The sequence below is a fragment of the Callithrix jacchus genome, chromosome 5 (genome assembly GCF_049354715.1).
Source record: "Callithrix jacchus isolate 240 chromosome 5, calJac240_pri, whole genome shotgun sequence".
NCBI classification, from domain to species: domain Eukaryota; kingdom Metazoa; phylum Chordata; class Mammalia; order Primates; family Cebidae; genus Callithrix; species Callithrix jacchus.
In genome coordinates this window covers 65,870,032-65,890,382 of record NC_133506.1, presented here as the reverse complement: position 1 = coordinate 65,890,382, position 20,351 = coordinate 65,870,032, and the positions used below count along the sequence as shown (strand labels likewise).

Below are 20,351 nucleotides of genomic sequence, written 5' to 3'. Positions count from 1 at the left end.
CTGGGCTCCCATCTTGGGCACCAAGCTCCACTCCTGATGCCATCATTCTGGGGTTTACCCCTAGACCACTGCAGTCCTGGAGCCCTCCTACCTTTGCAGGAAACCCTCAGGGGTCAGCCAGGAGGCCCTGCAGAGACAGGGCTCAGCCAGTGGGAAGACCCTGGCCCTCAGCCCTCAGGCCCTGAAACACATATGGGTACGCACGGCGCTCATCGAGAAAGTTCTGGACAAGGTTGTGCAATACCTGGCGGAAAACTGCAGGTGACTGCCCCACTCCCCAAACAGCTCCTTCCTTGACGTCCCTCAGCCTCGCCCTCAGGATGCTTGCCCATCCCTGATGGCCTGCAGGCACGTCCCCATCTCCCTGCCCCTTCCATGCCCCACAATGGACTCACTGTTTCTCCCAGACTGAGATGAACCTGGTCTTTTTGGGGACATCCCTACCTGGTGAGCCTTACTGCCCTGGGATGAGTCCCGGAGCCCTGGCAGTCACCCTGTCTATCTCCCAGCAGCAAGTACTACGAGAAGGAGGCGTTGCTGGCAGACCCTGTGTTCGGCCCGATCCTGGCCTCTCTTCTAGGTGAGCCCAAGAGCACAGGGGCCTGTGCCAGGCCCATGGTGTGGGGGTCGGGTCAAAAACTGAGGGAGCATCGTCAGAGCTGGCTGTCCCTGCCCCAACAGTGGGACCCTGTGCCTTGGAATATACGAAGCTCAAGACAGCTGATCACTACTGGACTGACCCCTCTGCTGATGAGCTGGTCCAGAGGCACCGCATCCGGGGTCTGCCCATGCGCCAGGACTCCCCTGCAAAGCGCCCAGCCCTAGGGGTAGGTGCCCCTCCCCACGCCTTGCACTCATCTGGGCTACGCCCATGTAGGGACAGGAAACCGGCCTCTCTTTAGGACAGGCCTTGGAGATGCCCCAAGGTAGCGGCCTCCTCAGAAGAGCCTTCAATAAAACCCACAATAAAACAACAGCAATGTCAGGAGCCCCTGCTGGTCTGTGGCTGGAGAGCAGAGGGGGTCAGGGAGCTAACTGGGAGCAGGAAGGACCCTGGGGTCAGCTGGAGAGGGTCAGCATGGAAGCCTGAGGGTTCTCAAGCCCTGAGGCCCCAAGGCTGGAGGCTCAGCCCAGGCCTTCCACACAGATCGGGAAGCGACACTCAAGTGGCAGTGCACCAGAGGACAGGCTGGCTGCCTGCGCCCGTGAGTGTGTGGAGTCCCTGCACCAGAACTCTAGGACGCGCCTACTCTACGGCAAGAACCATGTGCTCGTACAGCCGGTAGGAAGCTCAATCCCAGCACCCCTGCCCCAGGCTTCCTCTTCCGAAGGACCCAGAACTAGAGCTCAGTCCCAGCACCCCTGCCCCAGCCTCCCTCTTCTGAAGGCCCCAGAACTAGACAACTGGAGCCTCTAGGCCATGGCTGCTCCTTTCCTGAGGAGCTGGACAAGAGAGAAAGAGAATGGCCCCAGCCTTCCCACTCCCTGCCTCATATGACTTATGCCTGGCTGAGTGGGCACGGGCAAGGAATGGCAGCCAATAGACGAGGTGAATCCCCAGCTTGGGTATGGCAGGCCTGGAATGGACCTGGCATCCAGGAGGCTGACAGGAGAGAGCCAGTGGTCCCAGGTTGAGCAGGGGAAGGATGTGCCCAGATTTGCTGCATGGGTCCTGTTTCCCCACGCTCCTGCCCAGCCCCTAGTCCAGGACCACATGAGTAGCCTAGCTGGGCCTCCCCTCCTCCCAGCAGGAGCTCATTTTTCACAGGCCATCCCTCACAGCCTCTTGGCCCTTTACCGTCTCTGTCTTCTGCTATCTCCCGCTATAGAAGGAGGACATGGAGGCGGTCCCTGGCTACCTCTCCCTGCACCAGTCTGCAGACAGCCTGACTCTGAAGTGGACCCCCAACCAGCTCATGAACGGGACCCTGGGGGATTCCGAGCTGGAAAAGAGGTTGGGCTTTGGGACCTGCTCCCAGGAGCAAGGGCAGGGAGTGGGCTTGACCTCAGGCAGAGGGATGGAGAAAGCCCCTTGCTCCAGGAGGCCAACCTCACTCTCTGTCTGGATGCCAAGATAGCATGGAGTGGCTGCCTGGCGTGATTGCCAAGCTCTCTAGGACAGAGCCAAGCTTGGGCATGAAGACATTTGTCTGAGCCAAGCTCTCAGCGACTGAGACCAATAGCTGTCCCCGTGCTGAACAGGCTGCACGAATCTCCGGGACATGGCTGGCTGGGTGCACTTCTTCCTATCCTCAGGGTAGTTTTATGCTGTGGTAGGACCAGGAGATAAGGAAGGAAGGAAGGAAGGGAGGATGGCAGGTCTTTGGATATGGTGACACCAGTCTGGTTCCTTCCTAGCGTTTACTGGGACTATGCCCTGGTGGTGCCCTTCAGCCAGGTCGTCTGTATCCACTGCCACCAGCAAAGTAAGCCTGCCTTGTCCCCAGCTTGGGCGGGAAGGGAGGGGCTGCCTTCTCCCAGCCACAGACTGTGCATGGGGCCATTAAAACTTCTCATCCTCCCATCCCTGTTCATGGCACTCCCAGGCCATGCTGTAGCCCAGCCATCTGCCTCCTACCCAGTTTGGGGGTGCTGGCCGGCAGGCTGTGATGACCACCAAAGAGGGCCTCAGCCTCCCTCTCCTGCCTTCACCCGCAGAGAGCGGTGGCACGCTTGTGCTGGTAAGCCAGGATGGCATCCAGAGGCCGCCACTGCACTTCCCACAGGGAGGACACCTGCTGTCCTTTCTGTCCTGTCTGGAGAATGGGCTGCTGCCTCGGGGACAGCTAGAGCCCCCGCTGTGGACCCAGCAGGGGAAGGTAACTTGGTGGGAGGCGTTGGGGGAAGGGCTGTGTGTGGGTTGCTCTGCCCGCCCCCTCTCCTTCCCCACGTGGAGTTCTGAGGAACAGCCTGGCGTGGAACCCTAGCTGAGACTCTGCCCTACACAGGCTGACCCCCTCCCACTCCCTCCACAGGGGAAGGTGTTTCCCAAGCTTCGGAAGCGAAGCAGCCTGCGCTCGGTAGATGTGGAGGAGATGGGCATGGGGCGGGCCATGGACTATGTGTTCCGGATCGTCTACCCCGGCCACAGGCACGAGCACAGTGAGTATCGCAACTTCATCCTGGGGAGAAAGGAAGATGCTCAGGGAGGCAGGGGAGTGCAGCGTCACCCAGGAGGGCAGCAGGCAGGGTCCACTGACAAGGCCCAGCTAACCCGAGAGGCTCCCACTTACCTCTCCGCTGGAGCTTTGACCCACAGACACTGCCTTGCAAAAGTGTGTCTCTTCTACCCAGCTATCCTCCCTACTTCTCCACCCCAGGACTCTTGGCTCAGCAGGCCTAGCCACCACTACTTAGGTATCCTTTCAGACCCTGTCCAGGGCAAAACTCAGGGAGAAACTAGAAGTAGAAGGTAGAGAACCTCCACTGCTCCTCGCCTGCTCCCCGACCCCCACAAGACAGCCCAGGGATGGGATCAGCACTTCCTTTTGGATGGTGGAAATTGTCCACTGATCCCCTGAAGCCAGAGCCCTCCTGAAACCAGCTACTGATGAGCATAGGCTGAAGCAGCAGGTCGCATCACAGACTCGAGGCTGCCTGGGGACTTTGGGGGCTGGCAGGTATAAAGGTGGCTTGGCCCTGGTGGGTCCTGCCCCGCCCTAGACACACACCCCTGGGCCCAGGGGGTCTGTCTATCTGCGTATCTACCAACACCAAAATTCCCTTTCTGGTCAGAGTGCTGCTGAGGTTTCACTGGGCCAGGCTTGCTTTTCTTACAGATGAAGGTCAGGGAATTTGCCAGCCCAGTGTTTATTGTCAGCCAGACCACCCACTCCCTGAATTTCCTAACTTGTGCCAAAAAGTTGTCAACAAGTCGTCTCTGTATTAGGGACCAGACTGCACACTCAGCCACTTCACAGCTAGCTCCGCCAGGCTCCGAGGCTCACGGCAGGGATTCCCTCCCCCAAGACGCACCTGGCAGGGGATGCATCTTTGGCGCTTAATCTCAGGCTGGTGCTGAGTTTAGCCTCTCCCATCTCCGCCCCTCCCTCTTCAGTCTTTGGTATTTTCCTATTCTGGTCACTTCAAGGACCACTTCCCCAAGGGCAAGCCAGGGCACCAAGCAGCAGAGGCCACCAAGCGACTCAGGCTCCTTGAGGACAGCCCTGAGAAAACCCTTTCCTTTTCCTGGGAGGGGAAAAGGTGGAATTTAGAGTCTGAAGAAAGGGATTTGGAGCAATCTTCAGATTTGGTCCAGCCTGACAGGAGCTAAAGAACATCAGGACCCATTTGCCCGCTGTCATGCCCAGCCTCTGCTAGGGCCAACGATCTCCTGAGCTGCCAGTCTGTCCCAGACAGCCCCCATCTTTCACATCCCCCTCCATTCTCTCTCTTCTGTTCTTCCAGAGAGGTGCTTCTGAAGAGTGGGGCTCTGCAACTGCCCCAGCCCCTCCCCTTCTTCCACATTCCCCGAAGAAAATCACCCAAAGAGCTGTCTGGTCCCCTCCCTTTCCCTCTTCTGTGCCCTGCAGATTCAAGACGACCCAGCCTCCACTCTACTTACCTTCAGGAGGGAGTCCCTCCTGCCCAGGGATGAGGGTCCTCATGCCTCTGCCTCTCGCTATTCTCTTTGAGCAGTCACTATTAACTACCACCACCTAGCGGCCAGCCGCGCGGCCTCGGTGGACGATGATGAGGAAGAGGAGGATAAACTGCACGCGATGCTCTCAATGATCTGCTCGCGGAACCTCACAGCTCCCAATCCGATGAAAGGTTTTTATCCCTCCCCCTCCCTGACCCACCTTGTCCCCCACCCTCCCTCCCGGGCCCACCTGCCACCCAACGCAGGGGCTGGAACGGCAGTGTTGGCATTAGGGGACTTGCACCCAGGGCACTTCCCTTCCATCAGGAGGCAGATCAGGGAGGGCCGGAGGAGGCCAGATAGGTGCTGGCAAGAAGAAGGGCTGGCCCAGGGCAGGTGGCTCCAGGCTGCGAGGAGGATGTGCTCATAGAAGGTCTCGTTAGCTCATTGCCCCCTTGGGAATCCTGAATGGCTCTTGGAGCCTATTCCTGCTCTGGGGGTCAGACTAGCAAATGCAACAGAGGCCCCTTCCTTTCTCTCTGTTGTTTGGGAAGACCAGCCTCTGGGCCTGGCGCTTCTGACTCCTGACTTAACAGAAATAGGACAGAGGCATCGGGTCCTTCCTGGGGCAGGGGCAGGTCATGTGGACAGTGAGGGCTGCCATGGGATGAACCCCAGGGCTCAGTTTCCCCAGGAGGCCTTCGGCCCCCAGTAGGCATGAAATCTAGAAGTAGCTGCAGCACGATGTCCAGGAAGGAGCTGGGCTCAGGGCCTGGTGACATGAATTCCTGCCCAGCTCTGCCCTGGTTCCCTGTATGGTTTCTAGCAAGTTTCTCACTCTGCCAGAGCTCTGCCTTCTCTCCTAGGCCAGGGATATAAGACAGATGTGTTCCCGTCCCCATGGCCCTCAGGGTCCACTAATGGAGAATCCGCTTTGTTGGAGGTGACAGTGCCCTCAGTCCCTCAGGGTTCCTCTGCCCACCACCCATCTTTCCTAGCACAGAGCTGGCTTGGTAGGGAGGGAGCCCAACTCTTCAGCAAGCAGTCAGCTGGGCGACCTGTGAGGGCTGGGCTGCGTGCTCAACGAAGGGTTGGCTAGGAAGAGGCTGAGGCCAGTTCTCCCAGAGATGTGGGAGCTTTCCCATTCCCACCCACTCCCATGCCACAAAATCAGTTGCTTCTCCCTTTCCCCCACCTGCAGAGGATGTCCTCAGAATATGCCACACTCCCTGATGCTTCCACAGAGCTCTGCCAGGAAGCCCAGTTCCTTAGCTCGGCCACTAAGTCAGCACTAATGAGTCTCCGGGCAGGCAGGGCAACCTGGTCTGTGCTTAGAACACACCCAGCACACCCTCCGCACAAGCCTGCCCTCATGCCCCCTCCCTCCCTGTCCTTCCAGTATGAGCCTGTAGGCCAGGCCTAGGCGGGGGCATCCCTCTTCTGTGTTTATCGCCCCTGCCAGTTGGTTCCTTGCAAACCTGGACTTGGGGGTGTTGCTTATTTCCAGTTAACTGACTGAGCAGAGTGGGGAGGCTGAGGTCTGAGGGGATCCAAGGAGCCACTTCTTACCCCACGAACTGGCAGTCAGGCTGGAGGCTGGAGGGGCCTACCGGAGCCCTTGGCAGACTTGCTGATAGAAAGCCTGTCCCTGACTAGTCTTAAGACTGAGGCCTCTGGGATCAGAGAAACTTCCAGGCTCACTTCCAAGGGTCCAGAAGCCTCTGGGCTTATCCGTGCATCTTCTCAAGAAATTCGGGCTAGGCCAACCAGTGTGCAGATTCTGGGCCCCTAATACTTGGGAAAGGAGATGAGGCGAAGAGCAGAATCAGCAGGTGTGGGGAGCGGGCCACTCAGTCCATAATGACAACACTGTTGAGTCCGTTCTGCCAGCTGGGGCTTTCCAGGCCTGCAACATGCTTGACTTGTGCATGTGAATCAGTGGCGGGGTGTCCAGACTTCCTCTCCCTCTTCCTCTTCCCTTCCTCTTCCTGCTGCCTCCCCACAGAGCAGAGATGCTATTCACTCTAATTCTGCTCCAGGCCAGGCACCTTTCACTCGGAATCTTAGGGGCTGTGGGGTTCACCCACCCTGATTTCCTGCTTTACACTTTCCTCATGCTCAGAGGAGAGAGTCAGAGTCAACGCTGACCCAGCAGAGCCCCCGTCCAGCCTGCACCCTCTCCCAGTCGCTCAGTAGCTCCAGCTGCTGCACTGGGCTTTCACACAGTGTTCAAACGCTGGCGGCTTCAGCTCCTTCCTGGAGAATTAAGGTGAAGAGCATTGACCCAGGACTTGCCTTGGCTGGGCCCTGCCTTCTGGGCATGAGCTACTTTCCTTTTTACCCACCCCACCCTTACCCCTGTTGCCCTCCCTGCCTGCCTGCCTGTTGCCTGCTGCCTGCCTGGCCTCTTCCCACCCTGGCTCCTCCCAGGACTGCCCTCCTGTCTCCTGCCTGCTGAGTGAGGGCCGAGCTGGGCTCCCGCCTCACCCCACCTCCACTCACCCCTCCCCTCCTTCCAGAGTCTCAGGCATGGCTTGCAACTCCCTCACTCCCAGAGCCGCAGCCCCTCCTCACCAAGTGTGTTCCCTTAATTTGCCTCCTGGCGGAGCTGAAGGGCCAGATACCTGCAAAGATCCCAGCCATAGGTCTGGGAAGAGAGCCGCGGCCCAGACAGGGCAACCGCTGAGGGGACTGGAAGGGGCTCAGCCCAGCCCTCCCCACCAAGGCACACCCAGAGCCAGAGTCTGGCTGCCACCAAAGCCAGGCCCATGCCTGCTCCAGGCCCCAGGGGGAGGCAGCCAAGAAAACCGCTGCTGGCAGGACTCTGCTCGGCACACATGGCTCTCCCTCCCCATCCATCCAACTCTTCTCCACTCTCTCCCTCCCTCCTGGCATCACCTCCGAGTCCTTACACTTCCTCTCTCAACTTTGCCCATCTCTGTGGCTCACTGGGCCTGCCAGCATCCCCCTTCAGCAGTGCCCTGCCTCACCTGGGCCCTGGAAGCTCTCAAAGGTCTTGGGTTCTACTTCAGGCCACTGGGGCTGGCTGAGCAGGTGTCTGCTGGCAGTGTAGCTGTGTCCAAGGAGTCATCTTCTGAGGCTGTACCAGGGCCCCTTCTTCTCTGACTGGGACATTGTACGGTGGTCTCTGTGCCCAGCACCACCCCATCCCACAGTGGCCTAGCAGCCCCAAAATCGTGCGTGTCCTCCCAGCTCCCACTGTGGTTTTGGGAGGCCACCATACTAAGTGCTCTCAGGCTAGGCAGGGACGGAGCAGAACTCAGAGAGGACCCGTGTGAGCTGGCAGCCATCTGTCCGGGGTGCCTGGCCTGGACACGGGGCACTGTTCATCCGAAGCCACTGGTCACCAGATGTAGACTCCCTCAGAAGAGCCAGGCCTACAGAGTAGGCTACTCCGAGATTCCTCAGGGCTTTGGACAGCGGGGACTCCCCTGGAGGCGAGGGTTCAGAGTTTGAAGCATTCTAAACACCTTCTTGGGCATCTCAGAGTTTGCCAAGAGGACCAGGCTGAATCCTTGAAGGCTGAGTAGCTGGTGGCATTTTAGGGAGCTCAGGTCTTTGTCGTTCCTTCTCTTTCTTTCCCTTCCCTCTAGAAAAGCAAGTGTTTGCTGGTCGCGAGATATAGGTAGCCACGGTCATCCAATACTCAGTCCAGGTGTCTCAGCACACACAGAAAGACGCCCGCCATCCTCCCCAGGCTTGCTGGAGGCTGGGCAGCATCAGGCGCCCTCTCCCTGCCATTTCCATCTCTGGACTCGGGACCCGGCAGGCCCCACCTTCGTGATTTTTCACCAGTGGGTGACTTCATGCTGCAGCTCTGGGCACAGAGGTGGGCATGCTGCAGGGGGCTTGGGAGAGAAGGCCTCTTGGGCCCTGACCGTGGCACCCTTCCTGCCCTCAGATGCCAGCGACATGATCGAGATGCAGGGCTTTGGGCCCAGCCTGCCAGCCTGGCAGCTGGCGGCCCTGTGCAGTCAGGGCTCCCCCTGCCTCTCCTGCTTCTCCAGCAGTTCCCCATACACCACCCCCAGCCGCTGCAGCTGCGTCCCTGACCGGTGAGTGTGGGGCTGGGCCCCAGCTTCCTGTCAGGGCATCCAGCCACCTGTGTGTTCATCCGTCCTAGGGCCATGTCAGTTGCACCACAGGGTGGCCTCTGGAGTTGGGCAGAGCTGGGTTCAGATTTCACTTTTGCTGCCCATGTGACTTTTGCGAGTGACTGAATTACTGTGAGCCTCTCCGATTCCAAGCCTCGGTTTCCTCATCTGAAAAAATGGGGATGATACCCCTTGCTGCCTAAGGTAGCACAGAAGGAGGTAGAGCCCATGCATACGCCCAGCATTGTGACTGGCACAGCATCGCGGCTCAGTACTCGTGAGCTCCCCTTCCCAGTGTGCACATACATGTGAGAACACTCGTCAGCCGTCTGCCGTGTGCCAGGGCAGCGAGGGAGTGGCTTTCATGGGAGGTGTTCTCTTTTACCTGTTACTTCGTCTTTTATTAATCCTGAGGACCCTCTGGTGCTTCTCACCATTTTTCACATGAGGAAAGGAAGATTCACATAGGTGAAGTTTGTTGACCAAGACCCCTGGGTGGGTGGGGACCCCACCACTGCTCTCCCCTGGGTGGCAGGCAGGGACCTCGCTGAGGCTGCTGTGCTACGGCTCCTCCTCCCAGCACCTTCCCCGCGTGGCTTACCCCAGGCCAGACATTCCCCCTTCTCTCCCTTCTCCCACCAGAGAGCCGTTGCCTCTCCTGGCTGAGCCCGGTTGTTCCCACAGGTTGCCTCTCAGGCTGCTGTGTGAAAGCATGAAACGGCAGATCGTGTCCCGGGCCTTCTACGGCTGTGAGTTGGGGGAGAGCCGGGCCGTGAGTGCGAGTGGGCGGAGAGCCGGGCCCTGAGTGCGAGTGGGCGGAGAGCCGGGCCATGAGTGCGAGTGGGCGGAGAGCCGGGCAGTGAGTGCGAGTGGGCGGAGAGCCAGGCTGTAGCAGGCAGGGGTGGGCGGCCCGGGTCCCAGCCTGCTGCTGCCCACTGCTGCCCCTGCAGGGCTGGCGCACTGCCGCCACCTGAACACGGTGCGGACCCACTTGTCAGCACTGGTGCACCACAGCATTATCCCACCTGACTGGCCCCCAGGAGCCTCCGGAGGCCTCACCAAGGACGTGTGGAGCAAGTACCAGAAGGACAAAAAGGTGCCCACCCTGGGTTTCTGGGGCCACAGGCTAAGAGCTGGGGCGGGCAGGAGTGAGGGCGGCGTGGCCTGCCGTGGACCAGATGGGAGTCAGGGTAAAATGTGGCAGTGGGTACGGCCGACAGCCAGGGCCAACGCCATGGGGTGACCGGGTTCCTGACAGAGTCTCATGCAGCTGGGTATGGGGCTGACCCAGGAGGGGGCCAGCTGCCTCCGCATCGCCCTGTTACTTTGGGCAAAGCTTTGCGTCTGTCCCGGCTCCACTTCCTGCCCCTTAAGGAAGGCGAGCAGAACAAGACCTCATCCAGCTGTGAGCCAAGGCATGGGAGGAGGTGGCCACCCCCAAGCAGGCTTTGCCTGGGCTTCAGCAGCCACCACGGCCCATTCTCCATGGGATGGGGCTCACCCAGCTGGGTCTCCATGGCTGGAGGCTGCACAGTCAAGCTCCCTGGTTCCCTCAGAACTACAAGGAGTTGGAGCTGCTGCGGCAGGTGTACTACGGGGGCGTGGAGCACGAGATCCGCAGGGACGTCTGGCCCTTTCTGCTCGGCCACTACAAGTTCGGCATGACCAAGAAGGAGATGGAACAGGTAAGGGAGCCTGTCTCGAGGGGCTCGTGAGATGGGGAGCTGGGCCAAGGGATGCCAGGGAGGGGCCCTTGGAAGCCTCAGCCCCTTCCCAGCTGGAAAGAGGTGTGGCAGGGGAAAGCGTTAGCAGGGCAGCGCCACCGTCTTCACCCTGAGGCCCATCTTGAGTCTCCAGCCGCCCCAGCTTCTGAGACTCAGGACCCAAGCTCCAGTGCAGGCCCAGCTCCTGAAGAGGAGGCCCGGTGCGCCTCCCCCATGGTCCCGATGTGGTCTGAGTACAGGTAGATGCAGCGGTGGCAGCAAGGTACCATCAGGTGTTGGCAGAGTGGAAGGCCTGCGAGGTGGTGGTGAGGCAGCGGGAGCGGGAGGCTCACCCAGCCACGCTTACCAAGTTCTCCTCCGGGAGCAGCATCGACAGCCATGTGCAGCACCTCATCCACCGAGACTCCACCATCAGCAACGACGTGAGCCAGACGGGCCCAGGGGTGCTGGGGGTCCCAGGGCCCACCCGCATTTCATGCACAGTAGTCCTGAGCACCAGCCTGGCCTCTGGGAACGCGTGGGGCTCTGAGAGGCCTAGTGTGCCTGTGTCTCATTTTCTCCGACTGAAAACAGCTGGCTGTGCCTCGGCTGCCTGCTTCGCTGGGTGTCGTAGGAATAAAGTGAGAGTGCATGCTGCTCAGTTTCAGCCAACTACAGGGAAAGATGGACTTTTGGGATTGAGGGAGGCTCCCTCTCAAAGCTAGCAACAGTCAGCCCTGGGTTCTAATCCCAGATCACTGTAGACTGGATGAATGTCTCCAGGCAAGGACTTCCCATCTCTGGGTCTCAGTTTCCTCTCTCCACCCATATTCTCTGACTGTAGGGGCTTTCTGAGAGCTGGGGGCCTGAAAACACAGGAGCCCGTAGAGTGGCCCTATGGGTGTCGACTGGCAAGATCCCTCCTCCCCCCGACGTTGCCTATCACTTTACAGAACTGACTGTGCCAAGCTCATTCAGAGCAAGGGGGGTACCCGTGCAGAGCAGGGGAAGGGAGCCAGTTCAGAGCAGGGGAGGGAGGGGAGCCCGTTCAGAGCAGAGAGGGGACCCGTGCAAAGCAGGGAGGGGACCCGTTCAGAGCAGGGGAAGGGAGCCGGTTCAGAGCAGGGGAGGCTGTAGCCCTTTCTGGCATCACTCCTGCCTTTCAGACAGCAAATACTAAACTATGACTGCTTGGCCCATCCAACACTGATTCAGTTTCTTTTTTTTTTTTTCTTTTTTTGAGACTGAGTTTCACTCTTGTTACCCAGGCTGGAGTGCAATGGCGCGATCTCGGCTCATTTTTAAGGATACTTTTGCTAATTTTTTCCTTTAAAATTGTCTCTTTAGATACTGTGTATTCTTGTTACTTTACTAGATACTTACTAACATTGACAGAAAACATAAGTTGAGCAAGACTTAAGAAATATAACTGTCCGGGTGTGGTGGCTTAAGCCTGTCATTCCAGCACTTTGGAGGCAGAGGTGGGAGGATTGCTTGAGTTCAAGAATTCGAGACCAGCCTAGGGAACATGGTGAAACATCGTCCCCTCAAAAAATGCAAAAATGAGCCTGTGTGGTGGTGTGTGCCTGTGGTCCCAGCTACTCAGGAGGCGGAGGTCGGAGGGATCACTTGAGCCATGGAGGTTGACGCTGCAGTGAGCTGTGATCCCACCACTACAGTCCAGCCTGGGCCATAGAGTGAGACCCTGCCTCAGAAATAAATGAATTTTAAAAAACAGAAAAAAGAAATAGAACAAGGCACATTTTCCTTTCCCATGTGCTCTGTTCTTAATCCCCTATTCAGGATCACATTCTCCCTCTCTGTGGCTTTGGGTTTTGTACGAATCTCAGTCTGCACTGGTGCCCAGCTGCTGAGCTCACCAACAGCAGCAGCCTTCCTTGCTGGTAGTGTTCAGTGGCCACCTAACTGGCCCTACCCAGCACTTGATGCTTCTTGCCCACAGTAGAAACTACTTTCAGCATCACTTTCTCTACATGGTCAAAACAGGGAAAGAAAAATTCAAAACGTCTCTTCTGCCTGTGTCTCTTCCTTTCCCATGTTCTGTCTGTGGTGCTAGACGGTTTCTAGTAGGTGGAATGTTTGCTTTTCCTTCTTAAGTCCTCCTTGCAGTGCCCGAAGGCTAACAAAACTGACTAGGTATTGCTACAGAACTTTCCTGTCTGTTCTTGCTGAACATTCAATACTGAAAATAAGGAAAAGCTTGTTCTTCCTAAAACCTCTAGCCTTCTCCCCACCAGGGTGTCCTGGCAGCCACTCCAAAACACTGAGGACGTTCTCCTGGTCTCGGGACTTCAGGCATTTGTAGCAGGAGACTTAGTTCAAGCTGGCCACTGAGTGCTCCGTCCTTCAGTCCCCGCTTCTTCCCATAGTAGCCACAGGAAGACCTGGGGCTGTTCATGCAGGCAGGGCTGAGACAGGGTCTTCATGTTTGACCAGAGCCTTATTTCCCTCCGCCTGGTGGCTGCGTCAGAAGCTGGCTTGTGCTCTGTGGCGACAGTGTTGGAGGCGGTGGGCGGGGAGGGGTGTGGAGTTCTGCGCTCCAGCTCCCTTCTGACCTGAGGAGGAGGCGGGCTGTGGGAAGGTGCTGGAGTGCAGGTGGGCGCCGCCGTGTGTTCACCCACCAGGTGTTTGTCTCTGTGGATGATCTGGAGCCCCCAGGGCCCCAGGACTCTGAAGATTCCAGATCAAAGTCTGAGCAGGAAGCAGGAACCAGGACTCCGGACACCGCCACGGTGGAGCAGCAGCATTCGGTGGAGTTTGACTCTCCAGACTCAGGACTGCCCTCCTCTCGCAACTACTCCATGGCCTCGGGCATCCAGTCAAGCCTGGATGAGGGGCAGAGCGTGGGCTTCGAAGAGGAGGATGGCAGTGGGGAAGAAGGCTCCAGTGGGCCCGGCCCTACAGCTCACACTTTCTCAGGGCCCCAGGATCCCAGCCAGGAGAAGCTTTCTCAGGCCCGAGAGTTGGAGGCAGGGGAGGAGCTCTCTGCTGTGTGTGCAGCTGCCTACACTGTGCGTATAAGTTCCCCAGGTGCCGTTCCCCGTCGCCCAAGACTCTCCTGCCATCTCAGAGCTGGGGAAGGGCTAGCTGGGTGGAGGGCAGGATGCCCTGCCTGCCCTGGAAGGGAGTTCTGAGCCCATTTCTCGGCATCCCCAGAGGACTGGCCCTGGTCTCTGGGGTCCCTGTTCGGCTGCACTTCTTGGGACATCACCTCCTGCCCCCAGCCTGGGAGCGGCTGGCCAGTCTCATGCCTGAGGGCCTGCCACTCTTCCAGATAGAATTACTGGACACTGTGGCCTTAAACCTGCACCGCATAGACAAGGATGTGCAGAGGTGTGACCGAAACTACTGGTACTTCACGCCCCCCAACCTCGAGAGGCTCAGAGACATCATGTGCAGGTGCATTGCGGGGTGGGGTGGGGCTCAGGGTGGGGCGGACCCTGCCCCGCCTCCATTACTCTGAAACATTCGGTCTGGAAGGTGCCCTGCTTCTCTCTCCTGCTCCTGAATTTTACTTGGCTCCCTCTGCCTGAAGGCTCTTTCCCTGCAGTCCTCCTCCCCAATCCCTCTTCATTCTTAGAGATCTAACAGACCTCTGCTTCAGCAGCACTTCATGAGGAAGCTTTTCCTCACCCTGCCCTGCATACCCAGCATGACAGCCCTGTCTCTCTAAGGCCTGAGGGCCTTGGGGGCCCGTAGGTTTTTCCCAGTTGTCTCTCTGTGTGTGGGGTGCACAGTCCATGCCTTAGGGTTGTGGAAAGGCTGACTTCCAGGCAGCAGCGGGTGGCTCCAGAAGCCACAGTCTCCCCAGGGATCCCAAGGGAGGGGAGGGTGGGGCATAGCCCCAGTGACTGTCCCTGCCTTCCAGCTACGTGTGGGAGCACCTGGACATGGGTTATGTGCAGGGCATGTGCGACCTGCTGGCGCCTCTCCTGGTCACCCTCGATAATGGTGAGAGATCAGGCATGTGGAGGGTTCCAAAATGGCTGGAGAAGGGAAAAGAGGGTGTCCAGGTCTGGAAGTGTGGGAATGGGAGCCGGCCTGTCCCCTTCGTCCCCTGCCCTGCCAGCTTCACGCCTGTCTTCCCTCAGATCAGCTGGTCTACAGCTGCTTCAGCCACCTCATGAAGAGGATGAGCCAGAACTTCCCCAACGGAGGCGCCATGGACATGCACTTTGCCAACATGCGCTCCCTCATCCAGGTGAGGCTGGTGACATCCATGGGCACAGGAGCAAGCAGTGCTGGGCTCACCCCTCATCCACAGGAAGGCCAGGGAGCATTCCAGAAACACTTGACATGTCAAATTCTTTCATTTGAAAACACATAATTTCAGTGTCACAAATTGAGGAGGAGTGTGTGAGTGTGTGAATGCTCATGCTCGTGAAAGTTCTGGCAAATAGAAGGGGTTGCTGATGATATCAAATACACAGAAAATCATGTAACTCTAAACATGATACAGCCCAGAGAGGCAGGTGATGGGAGGGGCAGAAGGGAGCAACCCACCCTCCACAGGGAGACTCGGGGAGAGTGCGCCTTGGGGCACAGTGGAAGACAGGCCCGCAGCCAGCTCTGGGATCCCTCGTCCCTGGGCATGGAGGATGAGTGGTGGCCAGAGAGGCAGCATTGACTCAGGGCTCAGACTCTCTCTCTTTTCCCACCCACATAAGATCCTGGACTCAGAGCTGTTTGAGCTGATGCATCAGAATGGAGACTACACCCACTTCTACTTCTGCTACCGCTGGTTCCTGCTGGATTTTAAGAGAGGTAAGGGTTGGGTTGGATATGGGGCTGAGGCCAGGGGCAGTGAGAGATCCCTCTTTCCCAAAGCCAACAGTTCTCAATCCTAACTGTACCTTGGAACCACCTGGGGAGCTTTAAAAACACGACCAGTTTGGATAAGAGAGTATTAAAAACTAAAGAAAGATTAAAAAAAAAAAACCACCACCAGTACTCTGGGCCCCACCTAGCCCCAGACTAATAACTGTGGCTACTTGGGCCTATGTCTTGTGAAATGCTTGCTGACCAGACACAGTGCCTCACGCCTACAATCCTGGCACTTTCGGAAGCCCAGATGAAAGGATAGCTTGAGCCCAAGAGCTTGAGACCAGCCTGGGAAGCAGCGTGAGACCCTGTCTGTTTTTTTTGTTTTTGTTTTTGTTTTTTGAGACAGAGTCTTGCTGTGTCACGAGGCTGGAATGCAGTGGCACAATCTTGGCTTACTGCAACCTTCACCTCCAGGGTTCAAGTGATTCTCCTGCCTCAGCCTCCCAAGTAGCTGGGATGGACTACAGGCAGGTACCACCATGCCCAGCTAATTTTTTTTTTTTTTTTTTTTTTGTAGTAGAGACAGGGTTTTACCATGTTGACCAAGATGGTCTTGATCTCTTGACCTTGTGATCCACCTGCCTCAGCCTCCCAGAGTGCTGGGATTATAGGCGTGAGTCACCACGCCTTGCTGAGACCCTGTCTTTAATTTGTGTGTGTGTGTGTGTGTGTGTGTGTGTGTGTCCTGTCTTTAATTTTTAAAAAAGAAAGAAAAAATTAGGGTAGGCGCAGTGGATCATGCCTGTAATCCCAGCACTTTAGGAGGCCAAGGTGGGCAGATCACAAGGTCAGGAGTACGAGACCAGCCTGACCAACATGGTAAAACCCCATCGCTACTAAAAATACAAAAATTAGCCGGGCATGGTGGCATGGCGCCTACAATCCCAGCTACTCAGGAGGCTGAAGCAGGAGAATCGCTTGAATCCAGGAGGAGATGGAGGTTGGAGTGAACCAAGATTGAGCCACTGCACTCCAGCCTGGGAGACAGAGCAAGACTCCGTCTCAAAAAAAACAAAAAGAAAAAAAAATTAGGCCAGGTGCGGTAGCTCACACCTGTAATCCCAGCACTTTGGGAGGCGAAGGCGAACAGATAACGTGAAGTCAGGAGTTCGAGACCAGCTTGGCCAACATGGTGAAAGCCCGTCTCTACTAAAAATACAAGTCAGTTGGGCGTGGTGGAGGGCACCTGTAGTGGAGGTGAAGGTTGCCGTGGGCTGAGATCACGCCACTGCACTCCAGCCTGGGCAGCAGAGTCAGACTCTGTCTCAAAAATAAAATAAAAATAATTAAAGAGAGCGAGTGCCTGTAATCCCAGCTACTCAGGAGGCTGAGGCAGGAGAATTGCCTGAACCCAGGAGGCGGAGGTTGCAGTGAGCCGAGATCGCGCCATTGCACTCCAGCCTGGGTAACAAGAGCAAAACTCCGTCTCGGAAAAAAAATAAAAATAAAGAGAAAACAAAATCTCCCTAGGTGATTCTTAAGTGCCACCAGGGTTGACAGTTGCCACTCTCATAGGTAATGGTTTGGGGAACTTTTTTGAAGCCCAAGTGTTCCTGAGCACCGAGCTGGGAGGCCTGCGGTGGTTGAGATGCTCGGCCAATGTGCAGGTTTAGAGTCTGCAGGCCCAGTGTTTAGGCATGACCCAAGAAAAGCATGGGCCTTGATGTGGGGTATAGCACCCCCATTCTTGAGCCAGGCTCTGTGTCATGGCGAGAATCCCACGATGTTGGCCCCTCAAGCTCTGATTCCTCACCTGGCTCCATGTTGAGGCCCATGAGCAGCCAGCCAAGCCAGCCAGTCCCAGCCTTTACCCGCATGTGGCTGGGCGCAGCGAGCAGCGGCCCCTCATTCTCCCCAGAACTGCTGTACGAGGATGTGTTTGCGGTGTGGGAGGTGATCTGGGCAGCCAGGCACATCTCGTCGGAGCACTTCGTCCTGTTCATCGCCCTGGCCCTGGTGGAGGCCTACCGAGAGATCATCCGCGACAACAACATGGACTTCACTGACATCATCAAGTTTTTCAACGGTATGAGCTGCTCCAGCCGTCCTGGCTGCCCTTAGCAGGCGTGTGGAGACCTCACCTCTGCCCGGCCCAGAGTTGGAGGGGTCTCAGGAATTCTAAGGGCCCTTCCCCAAAGGCAGGGATTTCAGGAATCTAACAGAGCAGATGGAGACAGCAGGGCAGTTGGTCACCTCCGAGCCTGCCACCCTTTCTCTGGGTCTCCTTATAGCTCTCCCTGTTTCCCCCAGAACGTGCTGAGCACCACGATGCCCAGCAGATCCTGCGGATTGCCCGGGACCTCGTCCACAAGGTTCAGATGCTCATAGAGAACAAGTGAGCTGGGCCAGGAGGCACAGCCGTGCAGAGCCTGGACACGGGCCCTGGGCTCCGGCAGGAAGAGGGGCAGGGCCACCACAGCCCAGACGGCTCTGCCACTACCGACCCCACCTACTGAGCTCTGTTCCTAACAAAGAGATTGCGAGCCTGGGTTCCGACTCCTGGCAGTGCTTGACCTCGCAGGGCAAGTCAGGGGCCAGGATGCCCTTGGATCAGGGCCGAGACAGGAGGGAGCAGCCGCCTTGGGGGACACACCTACTCTGATCCCCTCTCAGACATCTGGGAATAGCCCCACTGCCACCTGCAGCCTCAGCCTGGACTGTTGCCCGTGAGTGAACCTGGGCCCATAGGATTAACAGGGGCGATAGTGCCTGGGCCCTACTTAGCTGAGGTGGCAGAGGGCGAGAGGCTCTGTGCTGTGTCCCTTCTGAGGGTCCCTTTGCAGTCCTACCAGCCCCAGCTGAAGCAGCCAGAACTGCTGCCAGTGTGGGCACATGTCTGGGTGCAGGAGACCTGGGCCTCCTTTGGGCCCCTCCCCTGAGAGTCTGGGGCAGTCAGAAGATGTGGGCCCTGGGTGGGAGCAGCCCACCTCAGCAGCACTGCCACTGCCTTTGGCCACCTGAGGTGCCCCCTGGGCCTCCCGTCCCTGTCCAGTGTACCCCTGCATCTCTGTATGGCCTCGCTCCTGCCATCCCACTTTGCATTCTGCATTAGATACTTCTCTGAAAACTGTGTGAGTGGCTCTCTTGCCAGTGGAAGATCTGGAATGCAGCCGGAGCACTCTCTCTGAGGATCCCAGGGTGACTGTGTGGGGAACAGTTCGGTCACAGCCTCCTCTCAGGGACAGGCCACAGCTCTAGGGCTGCCCATCATCTGTCACAGGCGTCTGCCATGTCCCTGGAGCTGAGGGAGGCAGGGGATGCATCAGTGTCCCTGTCTGTCCCTGGTGAGAAGCAAGGCTATCTGCCTTCCACTTGCTTCTCAGGATGCCAAGAGGCCTAGGAACCCAGAAACCCCCTTGCAGGAGCTGGCACATGGGGGTGCCAGGAAGGGCATAGCTCCTGCCCCCAGGCCTAGGCATGCTGCTTGCTCCCCATCCCCACTTCCTCCTCCACCCCAGTATGTACTGGCTGGGCCTTGCCCTCGGACCTGGAGGCTCTGTCCTGGGCTGGGGCCTGCCAGCAGCCACCAAAGCCCAGCAGTCTTTCTGCATCTTAGAAACATGACACAGTGCCCTCAGCCCCTCTACATCCAGCACAGTCCGCCCCATTCTGCCCCAGGCACTGCACAGCCCGTCTGGGGACCAGACTGCCCCACTACCCATCTTTGTTGTCCATGAGTCCTTGGCCTCAAACAAGCACGTGTGGCCATTGTGTGCCTGCCCTAGTGACTCAGTGGTTTTGTGAGGAGCAGAGTGTATGTTTTTTGCCTCAGAAACTATACTCTTCTGTATAACAGACCAATAAACAGCATTTGTCAACACATGAGCCTCTGCAACTGGACATAAGACTGTGTGCCTCTTTAAGCTCCACGGTTGGCAGCCCCCAAGGGCAAGGATGGCAGAAAGAACAAAAGTTTCCAAGAGAGTGGCATTCCAGCCTGGGGGGTATGGGCTGGTCAGGAATTCGGGGTGATAGCCAGACCTCAGGTACTCAGTGCCCTTGAGGGGACCTCAAGAGTCATGCTGGCCCCTCCAGCCTGTGAATGAGAGAAGGTCCCTGTCCCATCCCTACCCCCTGCCTGTCTTGCTGACCAGGGAGAAGCTGGAGCTTGACGAGGCCGCTGCAGCTGGTGGTGAAGGAGCCGCCCCTATGGCTGTGGCTCTCTCCCCGTGAGCACTGTCAGAGAGGCCTGGATCAGGCTGCGGCTGAGCAAAGCATCAGGAGTCAGATTCTGCTGAGCTATGGACAGGCCTGGCTGTGACAGGTCTCCACCTCTATTCCTGCTCTTCCCCAGCCCAAGCGCTACTGGTTCCATCATTGATGACTCCAGGGAGAGGATACCAGTCACCCAACATGTTCTCTTATTCTAGAGGACACTGGCTTCCTGGATGTTAGTGCCTGTTGTCAACTCACTCAAAGCTGAACCCAGCTAGTCCATGGTCCTAGCAGGCTGAACCCAGCTTTATTATATAATATATATAATACTATATAATATATATATGGAGAGAAAGAGAGAAACAGAGTCTTGCTGTCTCTGCCAGGATGGAGTACAATGCCATGATCACAGCTAACTACAGCCTTAAACTCCTAGGCTCATGCAATCCTCCCAACTCAGCCTCCCAAGTAGCTAGGGCTACAGGTGCACCACCATGGCTAATTTTCTTTCTTTTCTTGGGTGGGGGGTAGAGGCAAAGGCTCACTATGTTGCTCAGGCTGCTCTTGAACTCTGGCCTCAAGCAATCCTCTCACCTTGGCCTCTTGAAGTGCTAGGATTGTAGGCTTGAGCCACTGCACCTAGCCCTGAACCCAGCTTTCAGGACAGAACACAGACTAGTGGACAGAGCTGTCCAAACAAAGAAAGCAGTTGAGGCAGAGAGCTCTGGGGCCAGGGAACTTGAGAAGCCCTTCAGGGGAACACCCCCAACACCCCAGCTGAGTCTGTTGCCTGCAGGAATCAGAATTCCCTTCACTGCGACCACCTAAAGGAAATTCACCTAGCCTGGGAGTAACCCGGTTCCTTCACACATTTCCATCCTGCCCACCTCCCCCAGACTGCTGGACTGGGATCCTAGGACCAGAGGCGATCCCACAGCCAAAATGATGGGT

General features: G+C 57.4%; 1 protein-coding gene across 8 annotated transcripts in view; it reads left to right on the top strand.

Annotated features, from left to right (window-relative positions):
- Positions 1-19,065, top strand: part of SGSM2 (small G protein signaling modulator 2) — a 45,755-nt gene extending 26,690 nt beyond the window's left edge. The window contains exons 4-25 of one of the 8 annotated variants that reach the window (XR_013535417.1): positions 100-261; positions 513-580; positions 682-827; positions 1,148-1,282; positions 1,830-1,954; positions 2,359-2,426; positions 2,659-2,819; positions 2,976-3,102; positions 4,639-4,773; positions 8,505-8,658; positions 9,382-9,446; positions 9,648-9,793; positions 10,254-10,382; positions 10,661-10,843; positions 13,046-13,432; positions 13,696-13,820; positions 14,290-14,372; positions 14,513-14,622; positions 15,089-15,185; positions 17,104-17,271; positions 17,496-17,911; positions 18,298-19,065. Coding sequence is in view for 4 of the 8 variants with exons in the window: in XM_035299379.3 (XP_035155270.1) it covers positions 100-261; positions 510-580; positions 682-827; positions 1,148-1,282; positions 1,830-1,954; positions 2,359-2,426; positions 2,659-2,819; positions 2,976-3,102; positions 4,639-4,773; positions 8,505-8,658; positions 9,382-9,446; positions 9,648-9,793; positions 10,254-10,382; positions 10,661-10,843; positions 13,046-13,432; positions 13,696-13,820; positions 14,290-14,372; positions 14,513-14,622; positions 15,089-15,185; positions 17,104-17,271; positions 17,496-17,584 (2,866 nt within the window). In the remaining 4 variants the exon portion in view is untranslated. Of the gene's footprint in view, positions 1-99; positions 262-509; positions 581-681; positions 828-1,147; positions 1,283-1,829; positions 1,955-2,358; positions 2,427-2,658; positions 2,820-2,975; positions 3,103-4,638; positions 4,774-8,504; positions 8,659-9,381; positions 9,447-9,647; positions 9,794-10,253; positions 10,383-10,660; positions 10,844-13,045; positions 13,433-13,695; positions 13,821-14,289; positions 14,373-14,512; positions 14,623-15,088; positions 15,186-17,103; positions 17,272-17,495 lie in introns of all 8 variants that reach the window. The other 7 variants (XR_008481435.2, XR_013535418.1, XR_008481436.2 and 4 more) reach the window with 7 other exon arrangements.
- The last annotated feature ends 1,286 nt before the right edge of the window (positions 19,066-20,351 follow it).